The sequence below is a fragment of the Nesoenas mayeri genome, assembly GCF_963082525.1.
Source record: "Nesoenas mayeri genome assembly, chromosome: 8".
In the NCBI taxonomy this organism is placed as follows: Eukaryota; Metazoa; Chordata; class Aves; order Columbiformes; family Columbidae; genus Nesoenas; species Nesoenas mayeri.
In genome coordinates this window covers 17,602,105-17,615,226 of record NC_137554.1, presented here as the reverse complement: position 1 = coordinate 17,615,226, position 13,122 = coordinate 17,602,105, and the positions used below count along the sequence as shown (strand labels likewise).

Genomic DNA, 13,122 nt, shown 5'->3' with positions numbered 1-13,122 from the left:
ACATTTACATGACTGAATGCATTCTCTAACAATAAAACTGAAACAGTTGTTATAAACAACATTCTAAATGCTGCATTGATAGTAATCAGCACGGTAAGTCAAAGTACCAATTCAAATACCATGTAAAGTCACATTGAAATATCTCTGTTCAAGTAATTGTTTAAGCATTTGCTTCAGCGCCTTCATAAAATGGATTCTGTATATTTAGTCACATAAGTAGTTAGTGTTTTCATCCGATATTTGGAATTACAAAACAGGGGAGAATGTCAGAAATGGGGATATTGGGTTAGCGATCTTACCAGCAGTAGTCCAGAAGATGTGGAGGAAGCACTGGGATGTAAATGTGTTGCCAATACATTGGATATAACAATGCAGCTGACGCATGGACACAAGCAGTTAACTAAAAATAAATATACACACACAGATTTGGCAAGGAAAAACATGAATAAAAAGAAAACACAAAATTTTAAATTAACTTTTAGACAACTCCTCAATCAACCTATTACAGCATTTTTAAATTACTTTTAATTGCCTAAATGCATCTACTAAGAATCCTGATACATGTATACAACCACATTTGCAAGAAGTCAAACAACCAATCAGTTAAAATTTAGGCCTGTTCAACTGTTTCCTTGAACAAAAGAAAATAAACATGCACTACTTGTTGTTTATCAGCTGTGGGCACTGCCATGAACAGCGAGAACTCGAGTGCACCCAGCAACACTGAGCAGCAAGGACTCAGGAGGGGTTTGGAACAACCGGAATTGATGTGAACCTGCATGAAGCTGCAGAGGAGCATTAACCTCAGGAGCAGGATTAACTTCTGTTGTGTCGCTATCCTAATTTCCAAACTACCTTTAAAAAAAAAAAAATCTGAAGTGAATATTCCCCATGACAGCAAAGCAAATTTATTACAATTTTCCAAAACTCCTTCCCAAAGCAGAGACTGGCAAGTCTGGCACTTGCATCAGCAGAAAATGAAGGACTCCTTGACAAAGAAACGAGATGTTACAATCTGCTTACCATTCCAAATCTGTTTTTCTAAAACAAATAAGCAAACAAATAAAAAACACCACCAAAAAACCCAACAACTCCCTGGAAAAACAAAACAAAACACAGAATTGATTAGAAACATGCTCTAGTTCACTCCTTGGGTGAACAAAATGATCTGCAATACCTAAAGAATTCAAATTTGATCTATCAAATACCACTTTGTTATCAGGATGTCACTCAAATGTATTTATTTTATTATGCAGCTGCAGAGTTACAAGAGAATGAGAAAACGTGAGAACTGTATTCAAAAAGAGATCATCTATATCAGCAAATGAAACACTACAAATTTCATTTGGAAAAAAAAAGCCCTATGTAGAAGACACCAAGCTTCTGGAAAAAGACAAGACTGTCCTAATATTTTATATCGCAACAAAATTACTATCTGCGGTTAACTTGATAATAGCACTGTTTATTCAACATATACTTTTACAGTAACAAAACAAAGGGCTAAAAATAAAACATAAATCCTGTCCATACAGCAAGTGCTAAAACATTATGGATTTTACAGGGAAAAAAAACCCTTTGTGGAACAGATGAACAGTTAAAGCTTTCACACCCTGGCTGTCTTAGACATTTAGAGTTGCAAATAAAAATTATACTGCAATTCTGTACATGTATTTTTACACTAAAAATGAAAAAAAAAATTGTAAGACCATCGCAGCAGCAATCACGGACAATTACAATTTCTGCAGCATAGTTTGCTCAGCACTCAGATTAATATAACATGATTAAATATGGAAAAGAAGTGGGTCTGAAAGCTCCTGAGGGATATCATTAGGGCAAATTGCCAAAGAATGAAACATGAGCCAGTCAGGAGAGGCTGGAAGCTGCAGTGGTACCAAGGGACTCGAATGTTCGACAGTTGGAGCTTCAGTAACGTGTGAACCGCAAGTTGAGGTATCAGGAGACTCTGCTCGCTGACACACGGAATGTCACTATTGACCAGCGAGCGGCCCCAGCCTGACAGCTGCACCGCAGAAACCGGGGACATCATCATTCCGCGTCCCACATTAACATCGCGTTTCTTAGCTTTACATCAAACCTCCACAATTACTCTCATTTTACAATTATAATAATGGCTATTTTAATAAATACTGTGCTGTTACTAAGAATTTATTTGGGGGAAGAGATAAATGAATATCTTATCCCTCTGCTACACACTGGGATTTATGAGTTTTCTTTCCACATTATCTCTCTGTAGTTTAAATAATACTATTGATAGTGCAGTCAATCTGAGTATCATGTTTTTTGCTCTTTTACTCAGAATGAATATGGAATTACTAATTAGTATTTCCACATAAAATTGTACATAGTGTATAAATTTCAAAGCACAACTACCTTTAAAAAGACTAGCAGTTTATGTATTTCGATCACAGACTGAAATAAAGCTGAGTATATAGTTATACAGGATATCCCCCGATGTATATAGCTGCCTCCTCCTCCTTCTCTTAATAGGCAGTCTTAAATTATGAATTAAGATGACTATACCATTTGCATGAAGAAATATTTTCCTATTATATGCATAAGTCTGCATTATATTTTAGTTCTCATTTTAATGGAAGAAGTAGATAATTCCTTAAAAACATTTGAAGTTTTATTAACACTCTTGTTTTACAATCTATATTTTGGTGTGGCACTCACACTGGCATCTATTTAACATATTTAAATTCAAAAAATCTACTAAATGTTAATATTTCTAGCAGGAAAGGTAAAGATTTGATTACTCACAGATCAAGGTTTTGCCATACTGTTCTATGCTTGTCTAACATCTTAATGTAACAATCTTATTTAAACATTTCCATCTATGCTGCTGAGTAGGTTTCCAAACATTTTAGTATGGCATGAATATGTTTTATAGTTTCCTGTTGTATATAGCCTGTAAGAAAAGCAGCTATGGGATTCTGCTGCTCTTCAAACTGTCTGACATTTTAATACTGTGTCAATTCTGCCTTTAAGCAAATACTGATAATTGTGGCTGTCATCTTAAAAATTGCACACTTTCTGGCAAATTCTCTTTTTGCCTTTTTTACTGCTACCAACAGCAACTGCATTTCTCAAATGCATTAGCCATTGAAATAACTTACCTCTTCAACTGACATATTCACTCTTCTAAATAGAACAAAGTGCAAATCTTGGAATAAAGCTGCATGGCTTAAGTAACCTGACAGCTCTAGAGATGTGAAAAGCACCTGCAGACAGGGCAGAGCCCGACGGCTGCCCTGGAGCCCAGAGGTTTGTAGAGGCAGAGCTGGATGCAGAGAGCATCTGCATCTGCACCCGGCAGGCGCCCAATCCTGCGCCGGAGGAGACGGGATGGCAGAGACACAGCAAAACCTCCTGCCTGCAGAAATGAGCACCCGTTGCTTGACCAAGTGGTGAGATCCTTGGCAGAAAACAAGTTCTTACACTATTTGGGGAAAGAGGCATTTATATGGGGCCTGCCTGTTGATTGCTATCTATTCCAAAAGGAATTAAGAAGATCCACCTTTTAAAAAAAAAATGTAAGAACAGAAATGTCACAGATCAGAAAAGTCTCTTTTCAAGTCAGCTAGTCATTATCCTAAATTACTTGAAGTCATCTTCAAGGCTGTGGGCAACTTTACCTATTTTGCCAGCAACAACTGGAGATCATATCAACCATCAACTGTGATCCCCCTTACAGATAGGCTTGTACATATAACATGAAAGCATCTGTCCAATAAAATTTGCTACCTTTTTATGTATATACAGAAATACATCATTGCTTAACTCTGCAGTTTGCTAAAAAAATCTTAAATTATGGCAGAAGAGTGCTGCAGAACCCAGTTAACTGCAAATTTGATAGTTTATTACATGTTTTGAAGCACTAAATGATGTTAAGACAACCTCCTACAATCCACTGCATTGGAAAACGTGTATGTGTGTTTCTTTCCATAATAAAGTTTTTGTCTGTTGAAACCATTTATGAATATTCAACAGAACTTTCAATATTTCTGCTTCCAATATTTTTGATTTTTTTAGACTGTTTTCTTCCATTTCAATAAATGCCTTCCAGCTTAAACAACTTTTATTTCAAAAATAAAACTAATCATGGTTCTAAAGTTAGTTTAAATAACGTTGTTTTAAACTACACAAACAACATAAGTCGATTGACTTGAACTAGTTAAAAAACAACTTTTAACAAAAAAACTTCAACGTTCAATCCTCTAATAAACAGCCCAATTTAATTTTAAATCCTTAGCATTTGCTCTGGAAGTGAAAAGAAGCTTCTTGTCCCATTCTATCAGTAAGGAATTTACTAACATTGTTGAGTACAACCAAGAGTTTCAGTCTGTTTCTGATCTCTTCTGATAAGACACTGCAGCCAGCATCACCATATAAACTTTCATCACCCTGCAAGGAAAGTATGTGGTGTTTTCTCCAGAGTTTTCTAGTGAATCTGGTACAATAATTTCATGTTTGCCTCCTGAAAAAAAAGAAATACTGCAACTATGTGCCTGGTGATACTAGAGGCTCTCCAAGTACTGGGAGACCATGTTACAAAGTTTGTTAGCAAAATTCATTACTGGGTGACAGTAAATTGATTACTAACGAACTCCTGCAAGACTGAAACAATGTACAAATTCTAGAGAATGATAAGTTACTTTCCACCTTATGGCAATAAGCAGCCACTTGGGAAGGCTGTTGTTCAAAACAGGAACAGTCAGGAAAAGTTTCAGATCAAGACTTGATCAAAGCAGGTTTACCTGCTCCTGGGAACTTGAGAAGCGCGTCTCCTCCCCATCCCTCACGTGGCTGCAGCAGTTCTGGTGTGTGTATCTGCTACCTCAACGCTCACTTCTATCAATGCACCTTTTACTCTGGATTTCAAAGGCACTGGCCCTTTTGCCCTTTTTTTTTTTTTTTCCTCCCTAATTTTAGTTTTTGCTAAAAACTGCAACGTGTCTAGAGCTATACTTCTGCATCTGAAAGATTTTCTGCAGGCTCACACATTATGTTTATTTGATAACTATTATTCACATAATTTCAATGAGTAGCAAGAAAATAATTATTCTGCATCCTGCACAAAACTTATCTGGCAGTTATTTTCTATCTATGTAAATTATTTTTTTCAAAGCCTTTTCTATAACCAAAGTTAAAAAGAGTGGCAGAGCATCAGTGGCGAGATCTGCACACACCACAATGCACAAACTAGAAAGAAGGAAGCTGATCAGCATAATCTTGTCAGAAAGCAAAAAACAGCAACAGAAGTTAGACAAAATACTAAAGTAAAATTAACCTGTGGTACCATATAACCTTTCACAATCTACTGTAAACAACTAAAGAACTACTGTGACAAAAACATTTCCTGAAAAGCCCTCAGACACTGTCAATCTCTGTCAACACCATGCCCAGGAATGGGTAGTGGCGTGCTCTCTCCCTCCTCCCTTGCAGCCCCACTGGGCCAAAGAACTGCTTCCCTCCCACTGCCTTGACCACACATATGTTGAAAGACGCTAAAGATTCTGTTTTGTTATCTCATCTACTCACTCATACCTATAGCAATAAATCATAGGGGATGGATCAATGTTTTACCACAATTCCAGTAGCTACCATCCGCCTGGACCACCTCTTGCTGCTGTTACCCCAGTAGTCCCAGTTCATGAGAATTACTGAGAAACCACTATCCACCTCCTGAAAGGCGAACAGTTGTAGAGGTGAAATGAAGCCTCTCCTAACTCCTAAGACCACCACCTTTATTAGAGAGGCAACCATATCCAAATCTTTTTTGATTAGGAACGAGATGAGGCCCAAACCCCATAACAAACACCTCACAGTTTCCAACCCCTACCTTCCCATCCAGTTCTTGAATGGGTGGGTAAAGATTGCTTGGTTACAGCAGTGGGAAGGGAGCCCTTGCTTTCTCCAGTTTATAACAGCACGTAATCCCTTCCCAGCCCTTAAGAATAAACAGTCAGACTACATTACAAGCTTAGTCCATTCTGCTGGCATTGGTGAGAAGTCGTAAGTCACTGACAGAAAAGAAAATAAGCACCATAGAGAACAGAATACATGGTCCAAGCCATGGTATCCAAAGCCACTTACACATTTCTTTAATTTAGCTCCTGGCTAATCGCTTCCCATCTGCCATGCCTATAATCTTTCAAAAGAAGAAGAGGGAGGATCTTAAATGAGCCATAATGCATTTTCCTCCTGTTGGCAAAATGAGACCCCCAGCTCTCTCATAGAAGTGAGACAGGGGAAGGGAAATCTATTTCTAGTCCACAGACAAATATGTTAACCTTTTCCATTGCAAAAATTAAATGTGGAAAACAAAACAAAACAAAAAAAGTAATATTAAAAAGATTTTTTGTCTACTGGGTTTGGTTTGGTTTGTTTTTTTTTTTTAGAATTATTCACTTCCTTTTATCCTTATTTCTGAGGGAAGAAAAGGGATGAGAAGTGTTATTCATGAATTTGACAGCACTTCATGTACAATCAAATTCATTCTTTTCTTGCAATTCTTGATTCTCAGAGCAGCATTATGGCATCATTCTTGTGCATTAGTTTGGAAGGGAAAAGAAGAGACTGCAGACACGATTTGTTCCTTGCCTATAGCTCCAGGAGTGACATGTTTCGCAATAATGGAAGCTGAGCAGAAAATAAAATTGAAGTGGTAGTAGACAGGTGAGTGCTCAATGAGCAATACCACTGGCATACTGTGCCTAGACTAAGGACCCATACATAATTTTAGAGATAATCAGAAGCATCTATGTAATAAAGTAAGCATGGGTGGCATAGAAAAAGCCATGTTACTCAACTACTTCATCCCACAAAGGATTTTAGTATTTTTCATAGGCTGAAGAAGAAGCTTCTGCAAGTTAGTTGTCAGCTTTTATCCCTAGCATGTTATAGATCAGGTTAATTAATGGGTCTCTTCTGATACTCATCTATTCTATATAAAACTAATTATGCTTCTTGATACCACTTGTTCAATAATTTCAGTTTCTTCATATATTTTCATTTCATCTCAGTACATTCTTGATAAATCGCATTTTGACATTCATCTACTTCCTAACTGCATTATTTCTTTCTTTGTCATAAAAACACAGAAAAACAAAACCATATTTTTTTGGTCCATTTTTCTGACCATCTTCTTGACTCCCCCTTTCCTCCCACCTTTATTTTATGACCTGTCTGCATGGATGAAGAGCCACCCTCCCATAAAACAAGGGACTTCAGTAAATGTTTCTCACTTCTGAAAGGAGAGTTTCCAGGAAAATAATTTTTATTAACATTTCCTCCCGCAGAGTAACTCCATGGTACGGTCTTCTGCTATACACTAATTAAGAAGCAGCAGGGAACAGCTTCCTTGTGAATAGCTGACAGACAACTTATTTACTGCGAGCAAGAGCAGAGATAACCGCTGACTATGTTATAATTCAACTCACCATCATTGGAGAATTTAGGAAAAAGAAAGTGATAAAGCAGCAGTGACCATGAAAAAGGAGAAATCTTGCCATAATGGCACAGCAGAACAGAGCTGGTACTACACACCAGTAATTCATCTTCATATCTTATGCTCCACACAACCACCAATCACTTCAGCAGAGGGTGAGCCAGTTCTGGTCAACGGAATATGGAGCCTCCCAGCTGTCACACAACCCAACCACAAAGGACTCAGTACTCAAAGGCTTCTCTTACGCTGCATAACCCCACAGCAGCGCCTGTACGGGCTCTACCCAGCATTTTGTTCCGGCAGTTCTTACTGATTTGCGAAAGAATATGCAAATTGGAAAAGGAAGCAACTTTTGCTTATTTTAATCTTAGATTAGTTCTTTTTTTTCTCAAAGTGCTAACAATTGAAAAATTTAATTTTGAAACGAATATGTAGATCTGTCTTTCTGTCTATACACTTAAAGTGTGGGTTTTTTGTTTGTTTAGGGGTTGTGATTTTTTTGTTTTCTAATAAAACCAAGTGATACAGTTCTTCATGTTTTACATAGATAGCACATTAGCAATCTGCAACTTTGTATTGTTTCTTCCCCCCTCATTAAACAAAAAGTATTTTAATCATTTGCTCTCCACATATTTCAATTGTTTTTTCTACGTTTTCTTCACAATTATTTCTCCTAATATTATGCTATGGCAATGCAAAAACTATTCTAAACTTTAAGACTGGGAGAGCTTTCCAGGTCTGGTTGTATATCCTAAGCACATTTGGATTCCATGCTTTCATCCTGCAGCTTCATTGCCGGAAATACATTCCCTACGTGTGTCAAAATGGGACTGCAGCTGCACTCACAGGATGCACCTCTGCCCATTTTATCTTAAGACTGCTTACACCTGAAGTAATCAAATTATCAAACATCACTCCTCACCTACTGCCAGACCAAATGGTCTAATTGACCTAACATTCCAAAATGAATTCTAATTATGTTTAGAGTTCAGTGAGTATCAGTGAAATATCTGTCATACGTTGCAGTGCACAATATAAAACAGATACTATAGTTGGTTTAATCGGAACTAGGAGCATCACCCCAGCATAAGGCAATGTGAGGATGTCACTAAGCTGTATAACAACTCACAATGCCACTATTTGCTCCAACACGGAGCGTCTGTGTGGAGCCAATTGTTCCACTGTCTAGGATCCTTAGTCTGCACCAGAGAAGTCACTCTGTAAATAGCTAGCTTTGAACTCAGAAACATAAAAATACAGCAGAGGAACTTTCTGCCTTTCCAGGCTCCACATTAATGTGCGCTCTGCTCCAAAACCACATCCCAGCGATGTTCCCTAGTCACAAAGCGCTGGTTGGCAGTTGTTTTAACCATATCCATGAATCTCCAACAAGTAAACTGCAGAGACTTAAGTGAAGTGAGAGAAACAGACAACCAGCACAGTTGTTTTCTGATTCAGTTGACGATAATACTGCCTGGGGACATACGGGTTTTGGAATAAACTCAAGAATCTCAGATTTAGGGTCAGATGCAGGAGGAGTAAAGCAATTCACAAAGACAATGTGTTTTGAGAAAGGGGCATTTTTCCTTTCTTTAGTGGCTGGTATTACATTCTCCAAGGAGCTTCTGTGTCTTCCCAGTGCCCAAGTGACCATGGACAGTGTGACTGTGCCTGAACAAGACTAATGAGACATGGAACATAAAGCCACCGCTCAGTCCAACTCACTGTGGTGACTGTGGGCAATTGCAGAAAGCTCTGTTTGCATATAAGCAACAGTAAAAGTGATTCCACAAATTTATATTCAGTGCTCCTTCACCACACACACACAAAAAAAAAAACCCCAAATAACAAACCAAAAAAAAAAACAAAAAAACCCCACGACCACAAACCTGTATCTTTTATTGACATATACATTTGTTTTTATAGAGATCACCAACGAAAACTCCAGCCAGCACAAAGCAAGACTTTGTAACCACAGTGCTCTCAAACACATCACACTTGTATTATTCGAAACATGTATTGGTCAAAATGGAGATAACGTTGAGACATTTGCTTTAAAGTGTAGCGTCCTTTCCCCCTCCAGCGCAGGCCACAGACGATACACTCTAGTTACCATATTACTGACAGGATGATGAGAAAGCTCCTGTCAGACACTGGCCAGCCGAGTGCTGGAGACAAAACGCGCAGCCCCAGCTGACTAGTTAGGGGAAGACTGGTGAGGTACAATTACAGAGGCATATGACAAGCTTTCATGCCTGAGTGACTTGAGAACCGATGACATGGCTTTAAACAGCAATCCTTCCTACCTCCGGTCACAAAACAGCAATAAGTCAACTGATGCACTGTTGTAAAATCATGATTTATTCCTTTGCTTTGAATACATGAGAGTGTGGTATGATGTTCTGGTAGACTACCACAGCAGGTGCACTTGGGGCCGAAACATCTAGGGCCTGCCTCCAGCATGCATAAAATCAATGCTGCAGCTCAGCCTTCCTGGAAAAGCCATCGCCAGCACTTTAATAATCTATAGAAAGACTGAATTAAAAAAATTATTTGTACTGAAACTTGTACAGCCCCATACAACTAATAAGAATACATGCAGATGCAGTGACGTGTGAGAAAACAGTGCCGTGCAAGAACATACAGCATGACATTTAGGAAAGGTCTTCCTTTTACAGCTGAAAATGAAACAACTAACAGCCACCCCTGTGAATAGATCAATTCCTTTGTTTCATTCAGTCTTTCATTTAATCCAAAGCCATATAATTTGTTTCTCTTTCATAGTTTACTGTTCAAAAGCCAGAAATGGTAATTTTTGCTAAAAACAGATCTTACAGAGCATAATCCTCAGGCTAGCTGAATCCATCTCACTCTAACACTAAGCCTGAAGCAAGCTGTGAGGCTGGTGATAATCACATTATTAAAGCGGTTGGAAAGTCAAGCTAATAAAAGAATCAACAGTTAGGGCAAATAATGACCCAGAAGCTACGACAGAAAGGAGCAGTGGGAAGTTTCCACTTACATCTTGGTGGTTACTGGTAGGGTAAGTAGATGAAGATCTCCACCAAAGGAGTTTTAAAAGGGCTAAACCATGGAAAATCAATTTGAAGAAAGATGCAAAGAATATTTAACAAACGCAAAAATCACAAGATGTGTATAATACAAAGCCTCCTTGGCTGAAACAGAATATAAGTTGACAATTGAAAAACACCATTAGGATAAAATGGTACTTATCTTCTTTTATTTTGTTTGGGTTTTGTTTGTTTGTTTGAGGGATTTTGTTTGGTTGGTTTTTGTTGTTTGTTTTTTGGGGTTTTTTTGTTTCGGTCTTTTTAATTAAAAATCTCTACCAACAGCTTAAAACAGTCAACCTTCTTTTCTCTTTCTCCTTTTCCTGCCAAAATAAATCTTCTTTTTTAAATACAGCACCATGCCCCCTTTTTCCATACCAGGACTGATCCTTTACTTGAGCATAATGAAAGCATGAAATTTATAGCACAGAAATGCTAGACAAAGAATTTCTGTACATAAGTTAGTGTAGCCTTCCACTCCTGGCCCCCCACAGGAAGGGCAAGGAGAAAGTGAGCAAGGTCTTGAATTATGCCTTTTTGTTATCAGTCACTGCCCTGAGATAGTGAACCGAAACAGAGCTGATAACTCGGAGGTGACATCACAAGCCAGTCTTCATGAACTGACATAAACACTTGATATTCAGTTAACCCCAAAGATAAGGCACAACTCCCTTAACAGAAAGTTGTACTTGATAGTACTAACACAAATAATCTTCTCAAGTATCAAGCTGTAATTTAAAAATATGAGATTGTGATCTTTGCAACACAAAGTCCCAGTCTGCTGTGTTGTGTACACAACAGTAAACCAGCACAAAGCAAACACAAGCTAATGTTCAAATACACTCAATTTTCTTATTTGTATTATCTCAAGCAATCCAACATTTTAAAGAAGAAAAATCTTATGGCAAGGCCATATCTAATCACTGCTAGTGATTCAATTAAATTCTTACAGGAGATACTGAGAAGTGTTTTATTTGTTTAACTATTACACATTGCTCTGTAAAGAAGCAAGACTCGCATCAGTCCTGTTATGTTTATGAAATAGTTTAGCAGGTAGCGATTCTCTCTGAAGTTCCTGATAAGCCAACTCTATTTTTCTGTTTGATCACAACTCACTTGTATGAGTGCAAATTAATCCCATCCTATATCAAAAGTGGATCCAACATGATGTGGCAGTAATTTCATTTAGCTATGGCTTCAGTAATGCGAGTAGACTGAAAAAATAACCAGAAGAAAGTGAAAGTGATGTGCTATCTCTTTTGGCCTTGACCAGGAATCTACTACTTACATTCACAGCTTGGGGACATTCTTCTGGACATCCAAATGTCACTACAGATTTCAGTTATCACTATCTATCCTTGTCCAGGAGAGTGATATTAATCGTTTTCAAGTGAGGACACCATCAAGATTATTATTACTTCATGAAAAGGTTTGGAATAAACAGTTGAATTTTGAACAAAGCTAAAGCTGTTGTTCTGTCGTTCTGTAATGGCTTCCAAAAAGCTTGGAATCTGAACATAGAAATAACATGGTCTAGATGAGCACGATCCAGTTCTGATACCTCCTCTTGTCATATCATAGCAACAGAGATCAGCTGAGACACTCAGCCTAACAGACACAAGTCTTAAGAGGATACAAATGTAAACCCAGGTTCCAATTCTAAACCACGTTAAGCAGACATACACGTGCCCACCTGCAGAATGAAACTTCCACAGGCACAGAGCTGCCATCATGATTCTTGTCTCCTCTCTACTGGAGCAGCAAAAGAGGTTTGACTGGGGCATCACTGGATGTTGAGGGGTTTTACAGTGTACTCCTTAACACCTGTAAATTCTCTTTTTCCATCTGGGTGATCTTATTACTGTGTTGTAATGTCCGATTCGTCCCCTAGCCATTGCCACGGGGGAGGGAGGGAGAATAAAAAGTGCCACAGAATATGCAGATTTCCTTAGACAAAGTAACATCTTTGGTGGTTAAAAAATATACCATAGACTAGTAATTAGAAGACTGCTCATAATCATTCACTACTTATTTTTCTGGTTTGCAGTTACCGGTGTGGCCTCTGCTTCTGTGACCCCATGTTTCTACTTCTTTCCAATCACCATGGATTTATTTAGCTCCAAAATCTGCAAACGACTGGTAAGTGCTGTTGTTGTGCATTCCCCTAACTGTGATGGTAATTGCAGATCCAGAGACCCAACACTGTGGTGTTTAAAAAAATTGCTATTACCTCCTAGACCTGTAAAACCTGTCAGCCTTTTATGGCGATTCTGAATCTTCTGGATCTTCAATTTACTTTCTACTCTAAAGCATTTAAACGTATTTTATCCACTCTTTATAATCCAAATATTTTCACTCCTTACATGCGCACATATGTATTGCAAGTCAGAACCTGCAAGCCTTTGAGAACCTTAATTTTTAATGCTATATCCAACCTTGCACCTATGTGTTGAAAATCACTGTTCATTTATTGGGCAGTACAATTAACAAGGAACATTAAAGTTTTTTTCCACCATAGAAAGCATACATAACAAAATGTTTTATGCAGTACTGTCGAAAAAAAAAAAAGGTATTTTCGAT

At 38.0% G+C, this 13,122-nt stretch overlaps 1 protein-coding gene across 2 annotated transcripts in view; it reads right to left on the bottom strand.

Annotated features, from left to right (window-relative positions):
- Positions 1 to 13,122, bottom strand: part of DENND1B (DENN domain containing 1B) — a gene marked incomplete at its 3' end in the record, with an annotated part of 148,173 nt that overhangs the window by 53,019 nt on the left and 82,032 nt on the right. For both annotated transcript variants that reach the window (XM_080349120.1, XM_080349121.1), the window contains one exon: positions 300 to 400. In XM_080349120.1, the coding sequence (XP_080205246.1) occupies positions 300 to 400 (101 nt within the window). The remainder of the gene's footprint in view (positions 1 to 299; positions 401 to 13,122) is intronic.